Source organism: Accipiter gentilis, chromosome 1 (assembly GCF_929443795.1).
Source record: "Accipiter gentilis chromosome 1, bAccGen1.1, whole genome shotgun sequence".
NCBI classification, from domain to species: domain Eukaryota; kingdom Metazoa; phylum Chordata; class Aves; order Accipitriformes; family Accipitridae; genus Astur; species Astur gentilis.
Window position 1 is genome coordinate 36414615 of NC_064880.1, and position 23287 is coordinate 36437901.

The 23287-nt window shown below is 41.5% G+C and overlaps 1 protein-coding gene across 8 annotated transcripts in view; it reads left to right on the top strand.

Annotated features, from left to right (window-relative positions):
* The window catches only part of RBMS1 (RNA binding motif single stranded interacting protein 1), a 149004-nt gene that overhangs the window by 52455 nt on the left and 73262 nt on the right, over positions 1-23287 (top strand). Inside the window, exons 1-2 of one of the 8 annotated variants that reach the window (XM_049829191.1) lie at positions 748-951; positions 12661-13483. The exons of 2 other annotated variants lie outside the window; for them this stretch is intronic. In XM_049829191.1, the coding sequence (XP_049685148.1) occupies positions 13448-13483 (36 nt within the window). In that variant the 5' untranslated portion in view covers positions 748-951; positions 12661-13447. Of the gene's footprint in view, positions 1-659; positions 700-747; positions 952-1186; positions 1578-12660; positions 13484-13795; positions 17806-23287 lie in introns of those variants that run through there. 5 more of the 8 variants (XM_049828329.1, XM_049831782.1, XM_049827513.1 and 2 more) reach the window with 5 other exon arrangements.

Consider the following 23287-nt stretch of genomic DNA (forward strand, 5'->3'; position numbering starts at 1 on the left):
CTGTACCAGAAGGTCTCCTGCAGCGTCGCCAGCCAGAAACTCGGTGCCTTGGCAGAACCATGACTCCGGACGCCTTAAAAGCTAGATTAACCAGCATCGCTGGGTAACGTTAAAGTGAATGTAATAACGTGAACAGCGCAGAGGAACAGCGAGTGAAGGTGGAAACCCCTTTTCTCCGTGCGTCCCGGTCTTGTTGCCGGAGAACTGGAACATTTCCTAGGCCCAATTTTGATGACGAAACCCCGAGTTTTTCCCCCAGCTTCCCCAACACCGCCCTGAGGCATTACCGAGGGCTCTGACCGGCCCCCGCACAGGCCGGGCAGTAACCCCGCGGCGGGAACGCGGGGCCCGGCGCAAGCCCCGCGTGCCGCGCATTCCCGCCGCCCCACCGCTTAGGCGCAACCATTTCACGCCGCGGGGAAGGGGGGGGGGGCGCCGCCCCGCTCCGCTCCGCTCCGCGCCTCCCCTGGCGCCGCGCCCCGCTCCGCTCCGCGCAGGACGGGGGCGGGGCGCGGGCACCCCGCCCGCTCCGCTCTTCCCCGCTGCGGCTCGGCTCTCGCTCGCTCCCTCCCGGCCGCCCTCCCCCTTTCTGGGCGGTGGTTGGGGCCCGGCGGGAGGTGGGGTCGGCTGGGCCGGGCTGGGGAAGCCGGCGGCGGTCAATGGGAGCCCGTTGATGGCAGGCTGGGCGGCCGCGGCGGGGTAGGGTCGGCGCGGAGCGGAGCGGGGCGGGGCGGGGGGCCGGGGTGGGGGGGGGGGGAGCAGCGAAGAGCCGCAGCCGGCGGGGAAGGCACGGAGGCGGGGAGCGCCCTGCAGCCCCGCCGCGCCGCAGCCCGGCGGCCGCCAAAGTTGCTCCCCATCCCGAGGGGGAGCCGGGGATCAGGTGGGGCGATGATCTTCCCCAGCAGCAACAGCAGCGCGGCGGGCGGCAGCCGGACCCCGTATCGGAAGCAGGTAAGAGCGGGTGCGGGGGTGCGTGGCGTGTTTGTGGCTCCCCCGCCCCCGCCCCCCCCCCCCCCCCCCCCGCGATGCGCTGGGGGAGGAGTGGGGCGAGGGGTGGCGACTTGCCCGAGTTGCAGCTCCCAGCCTGTTAGCTTCTCGGGAGCTGGGACTTACCAAAAGAAACTCTTTTATTTTTTTCCTTCTTACCACCTACCCCCCCACCCCACCCCCCCAAAAAAAAAAAAAAAAAAAAAAAAAAAAGTTGCGGTGTGACCTTGCCGAGTGCCCGGGCGGCCTCCGCCGGGTGACCGTAGCGACCGGGCCGGGGCGGCCGCCGAGGGCCGGCCGGCTGCCGGCCTGCTGAGCTCGGCAACAAGTGAAAAAAGACCCGGTGTTGCAACACGGGCCGCAAGGCGAAACTCGGGGCTGGATGTTTTTTCGCTCGGCGTGAAATGAGCGAAAGGATCGCGGCGCGTAGTTTCTGTCGGCCAGCCCTCCGAAAATCCTCCGCCGCGCTTCAGCCTTGCCCCTTCTCCCCGCCTTGAAGCGCACAAGGGAAATCCTGTGACATTTTATGGGCAGACAGATCGCTCCGATAAGCTCGGAGCACTCGCAGCTATGGAGCCGTACTGAAAGAGGTATTTGTTTGTTTGTTTGTTTAGTCGCTGGAAATGAAATAGTTGAAATAGTTGGGTTACAGCCTTGCTGGGCCGTTGTCTCTTTGGCTGCGCTTTTTACGGGTTTTACCCGTTGGCGTTAATGTTACATTATTTGCTGTGAAGCGTGTTATTTTTCATTGACTCTTTGATTAAAAAAAAACAACCAACCCTCACTTTTTAAGTTCATCGGAAAGTGTGCTGTGTGTTTGTGTGCCAGAGGGTAAATGGAGTAGAGGTCACTGACAAGCTCCCGGCTTGACAAAGCATGCCAAAAATACTATGGCAGGCTTCTTTCCAGGTGAGGAAAAATCCTTCCGTGTCTGCTGCTCTTAGCAGCTGAAACAAGTAATTTGACGGGTTCAGTTAGCAGTGCTGGGGGAGTCGTCCTATTTTGCTTGGGGTCAGAATTCATTAAGGGCAGAAATAGCAGATCGGATCTCACTGCCGTGCACCGTGAAGGCTGTCATAGAAATAATGGGGAAATGGGCTTTGAAATGTTGAAGTCTCGGCACGTTGTTGGGACGCCATGTGGACTGCGTGGCTAACCTGGGCGACAGTGAAAAGTTAGATTCTCGTGTTTTCTTGACGCTTGAACAAAAATCGCTCTTTCCTTTCTCCTCCTCCCTTATTTCATAGAAATATCTTTTTGATAAGAATCGCTGGTGTGTTATCTCAGCAGCACTCTGCAGATGCTGCCTAACAGTGCGTGGCGTTATCTTTGTATCTTGTAGTCGAAGTGTTCAAGTCCATACATAATAAAACATGCTTATTGTGTGTGCCGGTTTGGGTTTGTTTTTAATAAATGCCCTGGATACGCCCACGCCGATGATCTTGTCTGGTGCTCCTGCATACTTTGTAAATGAAGCCAATTTATTAGATGCTATTTTCTTACTCTACCTGAAAGGACCATTAATTAAGGGGGGCCCCTTGGGGCTGCAGTGCCAGTGTGTTGGGGCGCTGGGCAGGGCGTTAGGGCGTTTGCAGGAGCAGAGGGCAGCGCGGGTGAGGCCTGTTGCTGGCAGGGCTGTGTTTGGTGTGCGGATGTGAGTTCGCCTGCTGGTCTGGAGCAGGCTGATAAGATGCTCTTCTTTTCACAGGGCCCTCCTTAGATTCAAAGAGCTAACAGGGCCGGCTGAATCAGAAAAACAAACAGACCCTTTTTTCCCCCAATAGGCAGAGAAAGAAATGAATGCGGGGGTATTATGTGGGCTTAAGACCCTGGGTACCAAAGGTTTCTTTTGTTAGCGTGTAGCCATTCTCCGCTCAAACACTTCCTACATAAGGAGCCAGGGCCTGTGCCTTTCTCCGTTTAAGTCCATGGAAAGCTCCTATTAACTTCATTCATGTAGACTGAGGTCGTTTAAAGATTGACTTTCTGATCTCCCTTTCACTCAGACTTCACCTGCAGGGATGAGCTGATGTCAAACAGTGCCGAAGAGTGTTACGAGCCTAATTTTTCACCTCTTGATAATTAAGAACAGTCCAGATTAAGTCTCTGCATGCTCTGTGTAACCCATATTCAGACAATTGAATTATAATTGTGCTTTAGCCTGAGACACTAGGTACTGTTAGTATAGGACATGTAGTCTACCATCATCTCTAAAAGGAGAAACTAGATTTCCTATGTTAACAGCATGTAGTATATGAAGCTGAAAAAATCTAAATAACTTAAAAATGAAACTAAAATCTTTTGAGTAGCTTGTATGTCTCTATTAGTATTGTAACTGTGATATCGGAATAGTGTAAAAACACTTCAGTTTTAGTCTTTTCCTGTTTCATTTTTAAGAGTCTGTAACAGATTCAGGTGAAAAGGTGAGTGACTTATTGGTAGAAGACAGGGCGATGCTCTCTTGATTTATTTTTAAGACACTGTAATGTGTAATGTGAAATTCTGCCTTCATTTAGAACACTGACAAAATACTGGTTAGCTACAGTAGGTCCAGGGCTTTACCCATACTCTCCCTTTGTTTTCCTAAAGAACTATGTTTTGTTTTATAAACGAACCTGTGCTTATAGCATTATGCTTGTTATCTGCTGTATCTATTTCAGTGTGTAACTCAGGCATGTAGGAGCCAGTCGACATCCTCGGTTTCAGGTCAGATTCGATTGGGTGGTGCCTAGTCTTTTTTTCTCTTTTAGGGTACTTGTAAGAATACTAAAATATGATCTCTGAAGTTGTATTTTCAAAAGGATTTCCTGTGTTATGGGCAGACAGGCATATTAAAAAATACTCCTACCAGGCTTAAAAGTTAGACGTTGCTTAAATGAGTGGCAACTCGTCTGAGAATTGGCTTGAAATGCAGATTCAGGTCTAGTTAAAGAATGAAAGCCATACAGTATCTGTAATAATAACCTATCAGAACGCTCATGGCCTTGCATCCTATCTGAAGAAGGTAGGCGTAAGCTAATGTTTTTGCATAGCTCGAATAGTAAAGAATGCACATGTGTGCATCCGTAATGCAAAAGAAACAAAATGACATACAATATCCTGCTTAATAAAGGCTTTCTTAGCTCTCAGTTTGTGTGTGCTGAAAACGTGCTGATTCTCTGTCCCTCCTCCCACTTTTGTTATTCTCATGTAAATCGGGAGGCGCTCCTCCGAAGTAAATATTTCTACACTCTGTAAAATTATCTTAAATGGAAAATTAGGCTTTCTCCGACCATCTGCTCCTTGAATCTACAGAGCTAGTGCAGCTATTTGGTTAGGGATTTTAAATCGCTTTGTGCAGGGCCGTTTTCTCTGCTCTCAGGTTTCCCGAAGAGGAAGCCAGAAGCAGCTCTGGAGGCCTGGGATGGAGGCGAGTGGGGGGTCCCACGTACCACAGCCCGGGTGCTCAGGAAGCCCGGTGTGTCTGTGCCTTTTAACAGCTTTGCCCAGTAACAGTGGTTTTGATGAGTGTAATGTTTATCTCGCAGCGTAAGGAGATTTACATAGTTTGCTGCTTTCGAGCAGATTAGCTGGGCGTAGCTGCACGTGAGGAATTTAACACTGATTTGGTGTTTGGCCTCTGTAAGGAGAGACACACAAAGCTTTTGATTAATCTTTTCCTGCAGCTCTGTTAACATCAAGTGCCTTGCAGGTTGGGTTTTGTTAAAAGTCGAAGATTCAGGTGGGTTTCTAATGATGGTTAAGTGAAGAAAGCTTTTGCCAATCTTAGGCTAAAAATGCACTGTCTATAGGTTTAACGTATCAAGAAGCTACACCTGTAATTCTACATTATTTTTCAGTTTCCCAGTTGGCGCTGTGTGTGGTGTCTGTGTGTGTGAGAAGGAACCTCATTAAACTTGCAAGACCTGGGCATGGTCATAACTCAAAACATGCAGCTCCATAGAGCAGTCTGCGACCAGACTGATCTGACATTATACCTCTTGTGTGTATACACGGTGCTGTGGGGGGAGGCTGAGGAGCCTAAGAATGAACAGATACCTTTGGTTACCTAAATAAATGGGATTAGTTTATTTTTGTTTGTTTCTTTCAGACCTGTAAGAATTATGTCATTTTGTATCATTGCACTGGCTGAGTCTATTTCCCGTTACATTATATACTATGTTAAAAGGTCTACCTGGGTTTAACAAGACTCAGCTCTTATATTAGGAACCAGCTATTTTAAATTTTTAAGTGCATCTATAAGATTGTTTGTGAAGTTCTGCTTTATTCTCAAGGGAGCAAAACTGCTCAGTCAGTGTGTTTCTATACTTGTAACACAAACGTGAATGAAAGAAATAAAAGGAAGCACCTTATCTTGTCAGGCATGATGTTATAGATTATGAAAAGCGATATGATTGTCTTATCTGTATTTAGCAATTTGAAGTTTTTGTTTAGTATTTCTAAGAGGGTGAACAATATATTTTTATCTCTTTGGAAGCGTCATTGTTTAAAGTATGCATCTTTGCCATTGAGCTTCACGTGGAAGGGAAAATGGAAGTCTGTGTCTTGAACATCTGCGGTTTTGTTTTGGGTTCATTTTTTTTCTCCTGAAACTTCCAACTGTTAAAAAAAAATTGCTTGAGTTAACACATTTCAGAAGGGTTAGATCCTTTAAACTAGGATTACTGACAGGGAGGAGAGGGGAAGGAAGGAAGGGAGGGGAAAATCCTTTCCTGAGAGTTTGAGATGTCTCCTAAAACATCTGCACAGTGCTGCAACCAAGTAAATAAAAATAATGGTCGTTTGACATGATAGCCCTTTCGGTCTGCCTTTTTCTTTTTTTTTTTTTTTTTTTTTTTTTTTTTTTAAAGTCTCTAAAGTCTTCATTAAAACTGATCTTTGCTTGTTGCATGAGATGATGTATAACAAAAGAAGTCAGTGGAGAACAGGAACTTTTTTTACTTGCTTTCCCTCATGGCTCTGTTTCTGGCTTCTTATGAATGTTTTTCTCTGTTTCTACATCAGATTATTTTTAAAACAGCTTACTTAGGGGACACTGTGAAGGCTTATAAAGTTGTAGTCCTAATGAAGAAGTTCATGGAGGTGTTTTGATCTTGGATGAAACGTGTTGGTCAGAAGTTTTCTAGAAAGCCAACAGAACCACATTTAAATGCTTTCAGAAACCTTGTTGAAGTAATTGTTAGTTATTTAGCATATGTTTCAGAATTGCAGTGTACTGTGGCAATTATAACAGCCCTGCAGAAGCCACTGTATTTGCAGCTTCCTGATGCAACAGGAAAGGGAAGGGATGAGTTACAAATAGAGGAGAAATAGGGGGGGAACTATGGGTTAGATAAGCACAAGCCGACTAACCCAGCAACTTGGGAAAACATACACACGACAAAAAACCCCCGTGTGCTGTAGGGGCTGGTTATTGTGATTAGCACAGGTTTAGCTCTGTTTTCCTCAAGAGACTGCAGTTAAAGCAGTGTAGCAGCAACTGTGTATTGAAACAGAGAGTAGTTTAAAACTGCAGTTGAAGTAATTGAATGCTGGTGAGGGATTGCTTTAAAGAGATTCAAGATGAACTAGGTTCATGACAGCTTGAGTTAGTTTATAGCAGTTTAAATTTAGTAATGTTTATTACAGATTATGTAAATTGAATTTTTAACAATAAAACTTTATACCAATTTTAAGGCCTGACCCAAGTACTGAGAGGCACTGATGTAAAAATATCTAGCAAATGTTTTGAAGTGTTATAAGCTCTTCAAAACAGAAATATAGTTACAACGCTTCAAAGATGTCTTTTTCTGAATTTAAGATGTAGTGTGAGGATACATCAGCTATATGGCCTGTTGCAAAATAAAAGCTGATAATTAGATATGTACAAACATATAATAGTATAATACATAATAATACCTTTTTGTTCATGTGTCCTCATAAAAGCAGTGTTGTTTGCTTAACCATAATACTTTAGGAAATCACTGGTGTGTGTCTTATTTGTTTAAAGTATTTTGCTTTAGAAAAATGATGTGTCGGATAGAGTGGGTGTTTTGATTTTACTTACTTGATCGGTAGAACTGTAGAACTTTGTGAGGTTGCAGTGGAAACAAATAATGTATTGTTCTGGGGAGCCCCATGTGGGCTTCATTTTCCTTGGTTCCTTGGTTGAAGAACAGCAGAAATGGCAGGGCAAGGTGAGCATCAGACTTGGTCTAGCCTGACATTTACCTGTTTGTGAAATGAAATACTTCTTTACAGCAACTAAATATACGTAACTTTTTATTTCATCATTGATTCTGTTTCTTGAGAGTGTCTCTTATTGGCAATGGCACTTTCACACCTTATTCTAAGTGTTTTTTTCTGTTTTTTTTCCACTTAGACGAGAACGGCTTTTCTTTCTTTCCTTACCTTCTATTGTTTTCTGTTCTTTTATATCTGGATCTCCTCTACCATATGGTGCTTTTCTTCAAGAAAGTGGAAACATGACTCCTTAGGTTAACTACAGCTCATATATTCTGTCATCTGGGTACTACAGCATAACTACGTTAGATTTCAGTCCTTTAGGATATCCAAGGTACGTGTGTGGCACTTCCAATTTTAGTGTGCTTGGGGAGTGAAATCCAGGATTCAGGTGTGAGTTTGGGTGAGTGTTACAGGGAGCTTTTCTGCAGGGCACTTCTTTCATGCCTGAGGTGTTACCAGCTCCCAGAAAGGCTGCTGTAGCTTGGTGGAGGAGTATCCAGTTATCTTTGACAATCTGAAGCAATGTTCATAGATGCTTGACTCCTCCGAGGTGATTCAGAATCCGCTTTTAGGGTTTGTCTGACCCACAGAAAGATCATCAGGTTGTGCTTGTGCCACTGCAACAATCTGAAGTCACTCAAAACTCCGGGTAGGCAAGGGTAAAATCAAGCGCAAATCCTTGTTTACAAATACACAAACAAAAATATAAAATTCTTAAAACTGAGGAATGGAAAAAAACCCCAGCCAAACAAAAAAACCCCAACAGTGGTACAGGACCTGAAAGTTTCATTTACCTTGTATGCAGCTCTGTGCAGATGACCTCCAGTCTTCCCAGGGAGACTGGTCATTGTGCAACCCTCTTGTCTCGGGTTGTGTTCAGAGAAGAGACTCTCATTTAAGGCTCTGTATTTCCTTTTATACTTCACCCATTTGGAGGGTAAGGGGTAGAGGTTTCTTTTCTTTTTTGAAGTTGGTGATGCCTCTTTCGTTCAGCCTTCTTTCACCAGACCATAGGTTGTTTTTTCCTGCTTGGAGGTAGTAATGTCTCTTGGGCATCACCAGGTGCAATGCTGCCTGCCCAGGCTTTGGAGTGGTTCTTCAGCTAAGCACTGAACAGATGGTTGGTGTGTTGCAAAGGAGATTTCATACTCTGATGGATGAATTTCAAGTCTTGTGGTGTTTTTCTTTCTCTTCTACCTATATGTATAATTTGCTAATGATGCTTTAAACAGTTGTGTAACAGATTTTTCTCGGGGCTACTATTGGAGTAGGGGACAGCCTGTTATTCCAGCTGCTGCAGGTGACTGGCAGCTGTGTAGTCTGTGTGCCCACCTTTGAGGATGGCTATGGTGATCTGTTTTGGACCATTTGTATTGCTGCATGCATGTGTTTGTTGTTTTGACTTAGCTATTCACTTAGCTAAGGTTTTAAATAACCTATTATGACATGAAACTCCTGAAAGTATGTAGTGTAGAAGTAACAACATACAGTACAAATTTGTGATAAGTTGGCCCACTGTGGCTGTGCTGTGGGAGAGGAGGGATGGCGTGGGTGTGCCATGCATCTGCGAATGCATCGCGTGGCCAGGAACGTGCCTCCTGCGAGCTGGGGAAGGCAGCACCCGCACCAGATAAACCTGGGCGTCGGCAGAGCCAGGCACACAGTTCCACAGATTTCTGTCCGGTATGAAAGCAACCGCCAGCAGGACGAGATCCTTTGAAGTGTTCAGTGGTCTGTCTTCCAGATGAGTTCAAGAAGAGTTCTAAAAATGTGGGTCTGAATTTTAAGACTCTTGCTTATGCCAGTGCATATTTACATACCCAGCGGTGCCACTGCCTGTGGTGAGACTACTGACATGAATAAGTGCTTATTGAGACAGAGAACCAGAAAACTTTTGAATTTCCTCAATGAGAAACCTGAGACGAATAGTTGGTGTATCCTAGGGTTGGTATTAGGCTGACATGCAGCAGAATCAAATGGTATTTAAATTGCTTTAATATTATTCCATCCAGTCTACTTGGCGTATGTGGTCCTCATTACGACAGTACTTGTACTTATTTAAAAATACTTCTGTGTAATTTGGGAAAAACATTTGAGTTGGGTATTAAATACAACTGCTTAGCGACTAACCTTTGAAACAGGGACAGTTTTTGGCTTTTCCTCAGCCCTTCAGGAGATGTAGCTCTGGGTGCTACTTATGAGAAACGTTTACCAAAACTGGATTTTTAAAAAAGCATTTCTGCAATGTTTAGCTTAAACAAAAAGATAAATTATAATGGTTCCTTTATTGTCTTAGGGCAACAACACTTCCAATGCACATGTATACATGTAAATATTCCAGAACTGGGGACAATTTTTGAAAGGAGGAAACGGGCAGTATCCTGCAGTATTGAGGAGCTATAGAGCATGTTTGAAAGCTTGAGTAACTTTTACAGTGAAGAATACCAAGATGTAATTCGCTATGTAGAATTTCAGCTGGTTAAAGGTGCTAGTGAAATTCAGGGCGCACCGTGGCGCCAATAGAAGAATGCAGTGGCTTTTTGATTATCTGAAGTGCCCTAGAAGCTGCCTGCATTCCCAGTTACAATATTCCATGATCCTATGGAGGTTAATGCAAGATGGAAATGACTAAGGAAGTTGTTGTGGTTTAACCCCAGCCAGCAACTAAGCACCACGCAGCCACCCACTCGCTTCCCCCCCACCCAGTGGGGTGGGGGATAGAATTGGGGAAAAAAGGTAAAACTCTTGGGTTGAGATAAGAACAGTTTAATAGAACAGAAATGAAGAAACGAATAATGATAATAGTAGCAATAATAAAATGACAGTAATAATAAAAGCATTGGAATACACAAAACAAGTGATGCACAATGGAATTGCTCACCACTCGCTGACTGATGCCCAGTTAGTTCCTGAGCAGCGATGCACCCCCCCAGGCCAACTCCCCCCACTTTATATATTGGGCATGATGTTACATGGTATGGAATACCCTTTTGGCCAGTTTGGGTCAGCTATCTTGGCTGTGTCCCCTCCCAACTTCCTGTGCCCTTCCAGCCTTCTTGCTGGCTGGCCGTGAGAAGCTGAAAAATCCTTGACTTGGTATAAACACTGCTTAACAACAACTGAAAATATCAGTGTTATCAACATTCTTCTCATACTGAATCCAAGACATAACACTATACCAGCTACTAGAAAGAAAGTTAAGTCTATCCCAGCCAAAACCAGGACAGAAGTAATTAATTGTTTCAGCATTATGTTGATATTTTAATTGTTATAGTGACAAAATCAGGTTAACTTTTGAACCAGGCTTTGTCAGATTGCCAACAAATGTACTGTTCTTAGATCTGTCAGGTGTGGAGTGTCGTGGTCTCACGGAAGTCACTAAGGGCTGAAGACTCGCTTAGCCATTAGAAAAGGCATTTTGGCTTTTCATGTAACCATTCTTTACATATTCTGATGAGTTGTTGGGAATTCGCTGCTTTGGAGCTCCTGACCATTTTGTGCCTTCTGTTTTAATGTTTCACTTGCAACTTCATTGTTATTTTAGTATTATTAATGTATGGTTTTGTATTCCAGTATATAAGGTGATGGCATAAAAGATCTAACCTATCTGTGTGTTTTATCCTTCTATCAAAAGACCTTTTTTTGGTGTGACACTTCTCCAGCAACCCTCTTTCAAAATTACTGTATCCTCAGAGCTGGTTTCCATTCTACCTTCTTCCTCCCCTGAACTAAATTCTGTGTTGAGTCATTGTCTTGGGTGATAATGAAAGTCCCAGGTCAGCCACACCTATAAAGTTTATTCAATGACAGTACAGGGATTAAGATGGTGACATGAAGTTCAAGTTGTCCTGTCAGTGATATTTTGGATAATCTTAGGTGAATTGTTTGGGTTTGGCTCTTCTAAAGATATTTGTTAACATAAGTAGTTTCCTACCTCCCATAGATTTTGTGTAGAAATGTACTAACATCCAGAAGTGGGTGAAATATTACAGCAATTAGGACTAAATATCTTAAAAAAAAAATAAATATACACACATGCACACATACCTACATAGATATATATGTTTAAGTCTCTCTAAAGCTCAGGATAGAGCAGATTATTCAGAATGATACTTCATATTCAAATTCTGCCTGTCATTCACCATGAGAGTAGTTTCTTTACACTCTATGGGAATGTTCATGTGAATACTATTATTGATATTTTCAGATCAATAACAATGGTCGAGTTTGTTTTTATCTAGAACTCTAGTTTTAGAAAAGAGTAGATATCTTTTTTTCTTTTTGCAATAGTTGTCTTCATTTCTAAGCAGAAGTTTAGTGTGCAGAAAGGGAGAATTCAACCATTAAAATATTACTCAGAACAGAAATAACTCCATGAAGTTCCGTGGCCTAGATTTTGCAGAATTTTTATCTAGATAGCTTTAGTGGTTTTGTGGCCTTATCTTTCCTACTACATTAAATCCTTGGGGGTTTTTTTGGTTTGGTTTTTTTCTTCCTCCTCTGGGAAGTCCTTATTCCAATATTCTGTTGTCCCATTTTAATTTTGAAATCCAATTAAATTGCATATATTAAAATACTTGGTTTATTCTTTTAGGAAATGCAATGCATGGTCTTTCAACTTCAATTTACCGTGACTGTTGTAGCAAACTAATGATGACTTACAAGATTATTAGTGTTAAACATACAACGGTTGCACAGATTGATAAGGTGCAAAGGTAGGATTGCTGCTAAGAAAAGTGGAGCTGAATGTTCTTATTAAAAATATAATTCCTTGAAATTGCCTGCAATGTAGGGCAAACCTGAAAGCAGGTTTGCTCAGGACTGTAGTTGTGCAGTAAGTAGAGGCAAGTGATTAATTTATCTTAAAATGTTAGCCAGGCATATTCCCTTTCATTGCAGTGTTTTAAAGTTAATTATCAATTCCAAGTGTACTTACCAAAAGTAATTTCCTTTATCTATAACTTTCTGATGCATTCAGAGGTATGATTCCTCAGCTGAATTCTTGTACCAAGGACAAGAACATGACTAATAAAGCTATGGATGAGTTGGTGTCTGTGCCCAAATCAGCTGGTTTATTCCTGACTAGTGTTTGACATGGTGTTCATCATCTCTGGCCATACCTAACACCAGGCGTGGTTCAAGTGAAATGTCCCTTCTCCTTCCAGAGACGGAGGCTCTCTCACGCAGGTGCTGCAGTTGTATGTGCCTGCTGTGCTTGTGCTGACTGCACGGGCTTCAAAATGCATTGGTGACTGCTGTGAGTGCTGCTTATATCACTTCTGCGATTTTAGCTACAACCGTTTATACGTCTGGGTTAGACTATTATCTATGCTGCCAGGACCGGTTCATCTTGGCAGTTGAATTCCTCATATATTTAAAGTGTTGTATTAGCAGTACATCTGGAAGCTTTCCTAGGTGTTATCTAATTCTTGTATTTTTTCATTTCAGAATTAACAATGATTGGTAGTATCTATGAAGATGATTCATTGTGCAGTCAGACATTCACCCCAGCAGCTATTTGGAGTGTTGCTTCCTTTAACTTCTAAGATGCACCAAGGAACGGCATCCTACGTTTGCTCAGCATACTGTTGCTAAATCTTTGTAACCTAACTTCAGAACTAAGTTTCTGGATGTAAAAGGGATCATGAATTGTCATGCACTGTGAAGTCACCAGCATTTTAATTTTAGAATAAGTCATATCATGTTGCTTGAGTTTCAGACATCTGAATGATATTCTTAACCACTTAAACCCACTTTTCTCTCAGAATTAAAAATCTCTTGGAGTTAGAAACTAGCTGCATGAGTTAAAACTGTAGTTGACAAGGAAAAAAAAAGTTTATCTCTTGGTTCAAACCAAGACTGAAGTTTCAAATTAGAAGGCAAAATGCGAGGGAAATTGATGAGCACTGTGGAAGTGAATTAAAATAGCTCTTCTGTTTGCATTATTCAAATATAAATTCCAGATTTCTAGAAGAACAGGAAATGATAAATAAAACAGACATAAGTACATATGTTTTCTTGGTAGTACATGCAGAAGGATTTTGGAAAAGATTGTCATTTGTAAAGAGAAAATAGAATGTTTTAAGCAGTCTGAAAGTATTGTATCTAATAAGTGTTAAGCATCTACCAAAACGTCATCCTTTAAAGAATGAGAAAACACTGACTGGGGTTTGTTTCAGATAAGGGTATAAGGAAAACATCACCCTAAGGCCAGAGCAGCACTGCTGCAGGTGGTATGTACACAGGATTTCACCAAAGTTTTAGCAGACAGGTTTGTGCTTGCTGCTTGTTATCTTACTTGTAAGGCTTAGTTACAGACATAGGTACCACATGTATTCTCTTCAGTAGTCTTAGTTTGTATATGTAAAACCAAAGTTGGTTTAATACCTGATTGTTTGACAGCCTAATGCTGTTTTGTTACCACTTTCATGAATCAGCATCAATGGTAAAAGAAGCAGTCTGAACTTCCTTTTTTCTTTCTTGGTTTGTTTTTTTGTTGTTGTTGTTTTGTTGTTGTTTTTGGGTTTTTTGTGTTTTTTTTTTTTTTTTTTTTTTTTTTTAAGTGAGGGGGAGACACCAGGTGGGAGAATGAACAGCCATGAGGGCAAGGCTGCTGCTTTTGGCAGCAGTGCCAGCTCAAGCTATTCCTTGAACTGCCGTCTCAGTTGTGGGTCCACAGTTGTCCTTAGCCTGCCACTAGTCACATCTCCCCTTCATTCCTGTCCGTCCCTTCTGCTTTCTCTCACACTTGCGCTCTGGGGCAATCCAGATGCAGATGCAGAGCTGATCGAGCTGAGACACACAGGGCCAACAATTGCCTCCATTGCACTTTGGTCTTCTCAGCCAAACTGAGGGAAAGCTTGGCTTGAAAGCTGACCTGCCAACAGGGCCAGCAAAGTCATCTTTGTTCTTTATTTGGTTCTGCACCAAATCCAGCTTATCAGACCAGCAGATCTAACCACCAATGCTAAAGCTTTTTGACTTCCTTATACCGCCCCTTTCCTTTTCCCTATCTGCACATCCTAGATCTCGCAGAAAGTGCAGTTTCTACTTGACAGCTTTATCAGGAGTTTACTTTCTATTTTAAAACACCCTATCAATAATGTTTGAAAGATTTCAGCTTTCTGTGCTGTTCTTAGCTGACCCGATGCCACATTCAGACCATCAAAGGTCAGTACAGACAAATCATCCCTAACGTGTAACTAGGCATCTGCTAAGGAGCTCCACCAGAAGTTACCTACCCTTTGGAAATCTTGCCCTAGTTTTTATGGATGAATCTTCATTTTTAATCTTGCCTACCTTTACAACTCTGAGAATTTCATCCTACTGAAGGAATACTGGTTTCCTTATTTATGAAGAAAAGCAAACTACTATTTATAAAAGCAGGCTCATGTGCCGGATTTTGCTATGCTGATTTTAGCAAATTCCTTGTTGCATTTCATCAAGCCCCCAGATTTGTTGAGTTCACAGTATTGTGGTGAATTGCCTTAATGTATGAAAGGACTCCTCATCTGTGCACCCTTGATCACTTGCATTTAGGAAAATATTTACCTTTTAAATAACTTTGCATAAAGAGGATTAGATTTACTAATTGGTTAGATTCCCTGACTACTAATTTTAAATTAAATGTGTCATGTTCCTATTTGTTATGGCTTAAAATACAAAAGAGTTCACCTACAGATTGTCTTAAGATGGTGCTCAGCAACTTTGTGCTTTAAACAGACTTCTAAAGTGAACTTCTCTGGGCCATGGAGGTAGATGTGCTGCCCGAATTGGCTTTCATCAAACACCTACAGAACAGTTTTGCTAGAAACAGCCTGGATCTGTTGAGACTGATGCTGAGCTAATGCTAACAAGCCCTGCTTGATCCAAGTTGAATGGGATTAAATAGTATTTGTACTATACTATGCATTGTGTTCTGGAGTATCCTAGTCCCTGTTTCCTCAAATGGTGCTGGAAAAGTGATCTCTCTGTGTGTGAAGTATGCTGGTAATGAAACAAGTGATACGTGCGTTACTGTAACATCTGAAACTATCTTTAAAGAAACAAAGTAAATGCTCTTTTTCTACTCCTGTGTGTAAAAACTGGCTAGCTGGAGAGATAAAAAGGTGTCGGAGGGCATAATCACTGAGTACTGTGAGATGCAAAAGGCATACTGACTGGAAATGTGAGAAGAATGCTTCCCTCTAACTTCTAGGAAGCTAAATCAAGCTACAGTTACAGGTTAGGAATTTGGAGACATCTAGAGACAAAAATTGTTACTTCCTTGTCTTTTCCAGGAGAAAGTTGTCGAAATGTCAACGTTTTCCTTGTACTCTTCATAGCACATAGGTTCAAGAAAGCAGGCCATAAAAGCTTGTGGAAGGAAAAAGTAGAAAGTGTGTTACACTGTCTGTGTGTACTCACACATGCACACTTTTTAAGGGCAAAGGGGCAGGGTGGTGGTAACAAATCAGAGAAGCATTCAGAGTTTCTTGCTGCTTGTCAAGCTACATTTTCTGCTGCTTGTGTTTCCTGATCAGCTGGGGCCATCTTAAGTTGTCTGTACCATCTTAGCAGCATTTTCTGTAGTAATAGCAGCTGCAGGGTAAGTGTTGTTTGGTATTGGTCTGAACTGTTCGTCAGCTGGATGAGCTGTTCTTGTTTCTGTCTTTCCCAGGAGTTAAACATAGCTGTTTTTGTCATGCTAAATTGATTGTAGTTTGTTTTGTGGTGCCTGTGCACGGGTAAATCTCCATGTGCTACATACGAGAAAGTTGTGCAAATAATTCTGGGTATGACATTTTTATTTTTTTTTCCCCCCTGAAGAGCAGAGGGCATCCTGTGTGTGACTGCATATTATGTCATACATCTGTAGAAAATGGACCTTTTATGCCACTTATGCTGAATATGCTGTAGTGAATATTTGGCCAAAAAGGTTGGATGTTGTGGGCTTTAGTATGGTTGTGTAAGAGTGCAAGATCATCTCTGAGAAATGTCAAAAGTTGACTGGTATCCACTGGCCCCCAAAATTTAGGAACAGTTGTCCTCAACACTAATGTCAGGTCTTCCTGCACACAGGTCTTTCACAGCTCTTGCTTTAAATCACTTTTGCTGGGTATAAAGCATACTTAAAGCATTGCAGTATTCATCACCTTCCATGAGAATAGGACTAACAGCTTGTCTGTCTTGGAGTTGTTAGCACACACGTAACTGCACTGATATAGTTGCATTAATGAAAATCTTTAGTAAGTACTACTGCCATGTCACACCCACGCTGCGGGCAGTGCAGCCAGGCGCCTGTACTGAGGTTTGCATGGGGTTTGCAACACTCCCCTCTTTCAATGGGAAATGATGCAAGAGGCAAATGTTTTAAAAGCAATGATGTTCAACTCCAGTTCTTTTCTAATGAGGCTTGAGCTTCTACATTTTATTTTGGGAAGCCATGTAGAGTCTTGAGAGTCATTTAGGAGACTTGGGGAAATTTCATTTGCAGTCTTGTAAATGCTGCACATGGTCTCGTTAAAATCCAAAGAAAACTGGTATACGTGTTGCAGTGTGTGAACCAAGCAGAGTTTGCTCACTGGTACTCTGTAGAAAAGCCCTATGTTGAAAAGTTTTGCCAACATTATACACTTGTGTCTTCTGGTCTGTCAGTTTTATACAATGTTGAAATGTATAAAACTCTTGGACAGATTTTCAGCTTGTGTAAATGAATGCAGAATGACTGGGTGAGAGTGGAACTAGGCCAATGTGTGCAAGTGTAGAAAACTGACGACTCCTTACATAATGAGCCTGATTATTTAAAAAGTTGCTACTGATCTTGGTCTCGTTCTAAAAATGGCTACATTGCTAATTTAGTAGTACTTGGCTGCTTCTGTTCAGTGTGGTATTTTTGCCATGGGGGAGAATCACATTTATGGAGGTGTGGTCGCCTTGCCATAAAGAATTATAAGTTCAGTGTTAGACCATATGTGTATATATGTGTTGTGTGTGTGTGTATGTGTGTATACATATGCCACTTGCAGCAACGTGGTCTTCTCAACCGTGGACTCCTTGAATGTCAAAATACCGTGACAAATTTAGCACAAACTCTTAGTTCCATTCCTGCTGAAATTTAGTTGGTAGTCACTTCAACCTGTGCTGAAGTAATGGTAAAAGTATCTTATGCTTTCCTTTTATGTGACTGCAGTGTATAGAAGGCAATGGGGTATGAAATCCTGAAATTGTATTTAATTTGCACTGTTAGTGTTTCTTGCATTAGGTATGTGCTTTCCTAGTTTTACCTGAGACTTGTTTTAATACTTTACCAGCAATGCTGTGTGTGTCTTCTTCCAATGTGTTGATTATAATGAATTGTTACTGCTGCATTTTATCATATTGCAGAATATAAGAACCACCAGGGCACTTCTCGAAATTTCAGAAGTGAGTAACAAAAAGATGAAGGGAACTTTCAGCCCAGCACAGATCATGCTGACCTCACTTCTATGGCAAATACTATAAAGGACTATGGAAATACTTGCAGTGGAGTAACTAGGAAGGGCAGTGATGCTTGGAGTGCATTTTCCTGTTGTAAAGCTCCTGGAGGAATCTTTCATTCCCATGGAAAGTGATGTAAGGTGCTACCATTCTCACCAAAGCTTGTTTAACTGTAACTTGGCATAGGCACGTAACAAGCTGCTGAGCAACAGAATTGGACCTTCTTGGTATCAGTGTTACAATAACCTTTGTGCATTACTTGTGCAGTATATCTACACTGGCTTGTTCTTTGCTGATACCACTACAGTAGTTTGGCCTGGAGACGCAGAAATGCATTAGACAATTAGAAAAGTAAAAACATTTGCCAACTGAGTAGGAAGGATAAAATATCTAAACTGATCTCTACTTTAAAGCATAAATTGTGCAGCTCGAAAGAGCCTGTTCATGGGGTCATCTGGATTCAATCTTGATGATGAAGTCTTACAAAACTGGCTTCTTTTTCTACAGTGTGTTTTCTGACATGGAACCTTTCCTCCAGCTGGAGATACTGGCTACAGTGAAGTAGGCATAGTCAGTCAGAGAAAGATTAAGATTTAGGAATGTGGAAGAAAGGGACAGAGCCAGCCACCTGCACTGGCCCTTCTGCGTTGTCAAAGAATGCAGCAGGAGAAGCAGGAATAGGCTGAGGTATACTGCACTGGGCTACCTATTAAATACTGGCATAACAGAAAGATGGCCTTGCCAAAAAGAACGTACTTTCTCTTCTTTAAAATAGAATAGAGGGGTGCAGAGTAACAATGCTTCTGCTGTGCTGGATGTAGTATACCGCCCATAAGGAACCAGCAGTTAGAGACAAAGGGATTTTGGTAGGAATTGACTCCCTCATGCATGGTCGGGCACAAGTTCTTCAATTTATTTTTTAACTTGAATAAACAGAAAATGACATAGCGGATTCCATGTCAGCCAAAAGAGCCATCTGTGGTCTAACCCTGTGAGAAACGGTATAGCAATAATTCCAATGCCACCAACAGTGTGGAGTTTGCCAAAAAAGCAGATGCTTCTTTTGACATGCATCTTCAATGCGGTGCCGTTTCTATCCTATAATTGCTGTCTATGGAGGGAGGGTGGATAGGGATAGCCAGATGAGCAGAATGCTGAAACTGTAGTTTTGGGGGAAAAAAACCAAGAGTTTGGAAAATAACAACAAAAAAATAAAAAAGAAACACTATAGAAATAACTTTTAAAAAAAGCTGAAATAAAAACCTGCAGAATTCTCCTATGTGCTTCATGAAACCTGTGACACTTTTTAAGTAAGAGACAATACTTGCAAGAATTTATCAGAAATCTGAAGTCTAATACAATATGGAAGAACAGTACATAATACTTAGGAAACTTTTCTGCAGAGTTTTTAACTTTTCAAAAGAGAACATTTCTTCTCTATTATTTTAAAGAACTAAGGATCAGCCAAACATACTTTTTTTTACTGTATTGCCAGTCTTTGTAATTCAGACATTCAAGCAGTTCTCTGCATAAACCAAGGTATCTACGTGTCTGTACTGTGCTGTTTTTTAACATGGTACTTAGACTCATCAACAGCAGCTTATGAGATACATAGACCTAGCTGGACTAACCACCAAAATACAATGATGGATGGCATTCTTAATTGTTAAGAAAAGAGCATCGTGAATGTTGCATATTTACTGCTCTATGAAATTAAAAACTTAATTACCTGCGCCCATAAAAATAGGCATTTTAACATCATAAATAGAAGCCCTTGAAAACAGTAAGTTTTCAATCACATTGAATATTGTCTGTGGTCCCATTTGTTGGCACTGGAGGCAAAAGTTCACAACAGGTAATGACAAAAGAGGTGAACAAAACAGCAGTTGAGCTGGAGATCTGCATTCTTCTAATAGAAGAGTCTGTCCTCTGAACAGAAGTAACTGCCTTGTGTGATGCAGGAAGGTCTCATTGCCAGAGCTTAGTTTTGCAGGATTCACTTAGAGAAATGGTTACCTGCTGTCTCTTACTTTCCTGCAGGGGACCCAAAAAATACCCAGGATAAAACCAGGTCTCATTTTCCATACACTTAAGTCATACCTGGTGGTGCTGCTATTGGTACGTTAATTCTTCCCATTACACTATAAATGCAGTAAGAGGATAATACATACTATTTATTTTCAGATCTCAGTACACTTGTTTCCAGATTCCATGAATGTTAAAAAATAATTGCCATTTTTCATTTGCATTTCTTATTATGGGAGATGTCTGATTGTTTTAAGTTTTTTCTTTCTAAAAAAAAATAAATAAAAATTATAGGAACTTTGTATTATCCTAACCAGAGAAGTATTTTCTACTTTGAAATATTAGTGCACCTTCTGATCTTCAGTCTTGTTTAGGGTAACTTCACTTACTAAACAGTGGTTAAAACCAAAAAGGTTCAGAAGCACCATGAATTTGAGGACTGTGGAGGAAGAGGAAGCGATAGGATCAATGATGCCTTTTCAGTGTGCCTTTTGCTCTGCTTCCTCCTGTCCCATGACAGTGCATGCTGAGAAGCTAATGAGTTTATTAGCTTGTGCTCCACTCCAGTCCACATCTCGCTTTCTGCTACAGAGTGCCTTAGAAAGGGAACTGCTGATCTAGGCAGTATTTCCTTATTTTGCTGATGAAAATATCACGTGGGATGGTGTCAGGAGTCTCAGTCAAGATCTCCAGATATTTACTGCTTCTGTCCTATCCACTAAACTGGTTGCACTGGTACTGAAAAAAATTAGGTTGTTTTAATGTGATCTGGTTTTGACATCTATTCTGTCTGCTTTTTTGTCATTTTGTTATCTTCTTGATTCTTGTAAGCTGATTGTTCAATAAATTGTTCCAGAATATTTCTGGGAATTGAAGTTGGGCTGACTGCTGTGAAATTCCTTGGGTCTTCCTCTTCTTTAAAAAAAGAAAAAATATAAAAAAATTGCAAGACATTTGATGGCTGACAGAGAAGTGAAACTATTTATGTGAATTCTATATGTGCCAGCTGCGGTTTGACTGGATGGCTTTTTCATATCCTGGGAATTTGACAACTTTCATGAAGTAGAACAATTACCTGAATACTTGTTTTTTTCTTTGATTTTTTTCATCTGTTTTGAGCTGACACCTGAAGAGTTTTGAAATGGTGGTAGTATGTAGGAGTTTTCTGTTTAATGAATGCTTAAGCAGTCCTGTATACAGTGAGAAGGGACCACTGTGACCTTCTAGTTTAGGGACCTCTTAACACCGTGAGCACAGAAATAGTCATTGTCCGAGAGGCATATGCAAATGCTACGTTTCTGCGCTTTTCCCTTTAAACCTCATAGCTGCTGCCTTTAATGCTCTAAGAAACCTTCCACGTGCTTATTGCTGGCATTTCATGGACTCTACTGGAAAAATGGCCCATGCGACTATGTAGGACCTTCCTGCTAGCATATGACCCAGTGTGGCCCCTCTTCCATCACACAACCTGAGATACAAAAAGCTTATTGAGTAGTTTTTGGCTTAGAGTCTGTACGTGTTGTCTTTTGAGCTGCCATTGAAGTGCTTGTGAGCTGTATGTGATTTGCCAGCTCTGTGTGACCATCGCTGGTCTAGTCTTACCCACTGTATGACACAGGAGTTTCTAAGTTAATTGCTGTTTCAGTTGAAGCATTTCTCTTACCAACGATACCTTGGATGTTTCCTGTTCTGGAGAAGATTGTAAGATTTTATACCCTGCTATTAACGTGTACCAACAGATGTGTAATGCAAGGGAGGAATTATTATTTGTATTCAGTGTCATGTGCTGGACTTCCTACCTTTCACAGGCTTGCACAAACCCATTAGTATATGAGTTGAGTCTCTGGAAGTGGATGTGTTTTCTTCTAATTGTAATTTGAATCCTCAGGCTGGAACAAAGACTTTAACATAGTCTACAGATTCAGTACCATTTTTTTCTCTGGATCCTGAGCAAAAGCCTTGGCTGGTTTCACTGAAGGAAATAGGTCTGCATATTTACTAGAGTCAAGAAGGAAGTTGGCAGTGAATTCTTTTGTGTCTATTGCTCAATGAAGGGCTAACCACAAAAACATGTACATGCATTTTTGTCCGGTAGATCTTAGTACCAAGTGCTCTTTCTTCAGGTGCTTCAGCATCTTGACTTTCTTTTTATATTCTTTTAACTTAGACTAGTTGTTGGATTGCTGCAGCCTGTTCAAATTTCAGAAAATAGAACTCAAATAATTTGCTTTAGATGTGTCTATAATTCTGTCATGGCTAGGGCATGGTATCAATGTATTGTTTCAGAGGATTGTCCAGGGAATCCAGGTATACAGCTGAGAGGGAAGAGGATGCTATGATTCACGATGAGCAAGTAGAAGGGAGAAGGGTTGACAGCATCTGCAAAGGAACAGGACACAGCCCTGTTCAGCACTCCTGTCTATCTCCTTTGTGATACCTTTTGTGCTGTGGTGTGGCTAGTTTCATGTATCCAGCACCTTTTATTTGTCTCTGGACTAGGGGAGTCAGTCAGTGGAGCACTTAAAAATCCCTGACAGGGGATAAAGTCAATTGAGTAGGGGAGGGCCTCGGAACTTTGATGCTTTTTCATTATCACTGAGACTTCAGGAGAACTACCTGAACCAGGAGGAGCTTCCCACATCCATTGCTTGCTCTGTTGTTGCAACCTCTCCTGCCATCTTTAAGTTAGAGATCTTTATTTTAGTACTAGCAGTAATAATAATAATAATGAAAAAAAACCTATTCTTGGAGAAAAAACTTCAGTAGCATCAGCGTGGATTTTGTCATATGCTTCAATGTGGCCAGGATTATGCTCCCACTTTTTCAAGTGTCTTTGTAACAAAGAAATACATAGATTTAGAGCTTTGTTTCATTACTAGCAGAAGATTGCTGTTGCATTAAGCTTTAGTATGTATAATCTAAATAGTATTGGTTCCATCTCCTGTAAAAATATGGGAACGTGACATTTTGTAACAAGCTGGAATGGTATACTTCTGTACTTTCTGCTGTTAGTAGTTGTTGCTTTCTGGTGAGAACAAGTTTAGTCCTGCTATGTTACTGTGAAGGGTAGTTTGTCCTTTCACCATCCTGAGGAAAAGGAAGCAGAATAGCTGTCAGTGGGGAGGGAGCCTGGGTTATAATCAGAATAGTCTAGGGGTAGAACTGCTAGGATCATTTGAGCTGTGGTTTATGCTAGACTTTGTCTGTTTTGTTGCTGATAGAGCCACTCTTCATGAAGATCTTTTAAAAAGGAAGCTGAGAAAAGCACCTCACTCCCGCATTTCTGTATTTTGAGGAGGGGCTTCTTAAATGGCTCAGAAAAAAGGTGTATTGACTGCTTTCCTGGATTTTTGCCGGAAATGTTTCTCATTCTTACTGGCAAGATGGTTTGAATTAGTTAAAGCACAATGGACTTGAGAAGAAAGACAATATTAATTAAAAAAAAGTTGAAGTGAAAAGAACTTTTTTTTTTTTTTTTACTTTCATACATAAATGAAGATATCCATCTATGTTTCCTTTTATTTCCTTTTAGTATGGCAAAGACTGTCATCTGTATTTAGAAAAATAGTTTTCCTAGGACTTGGCTATAACA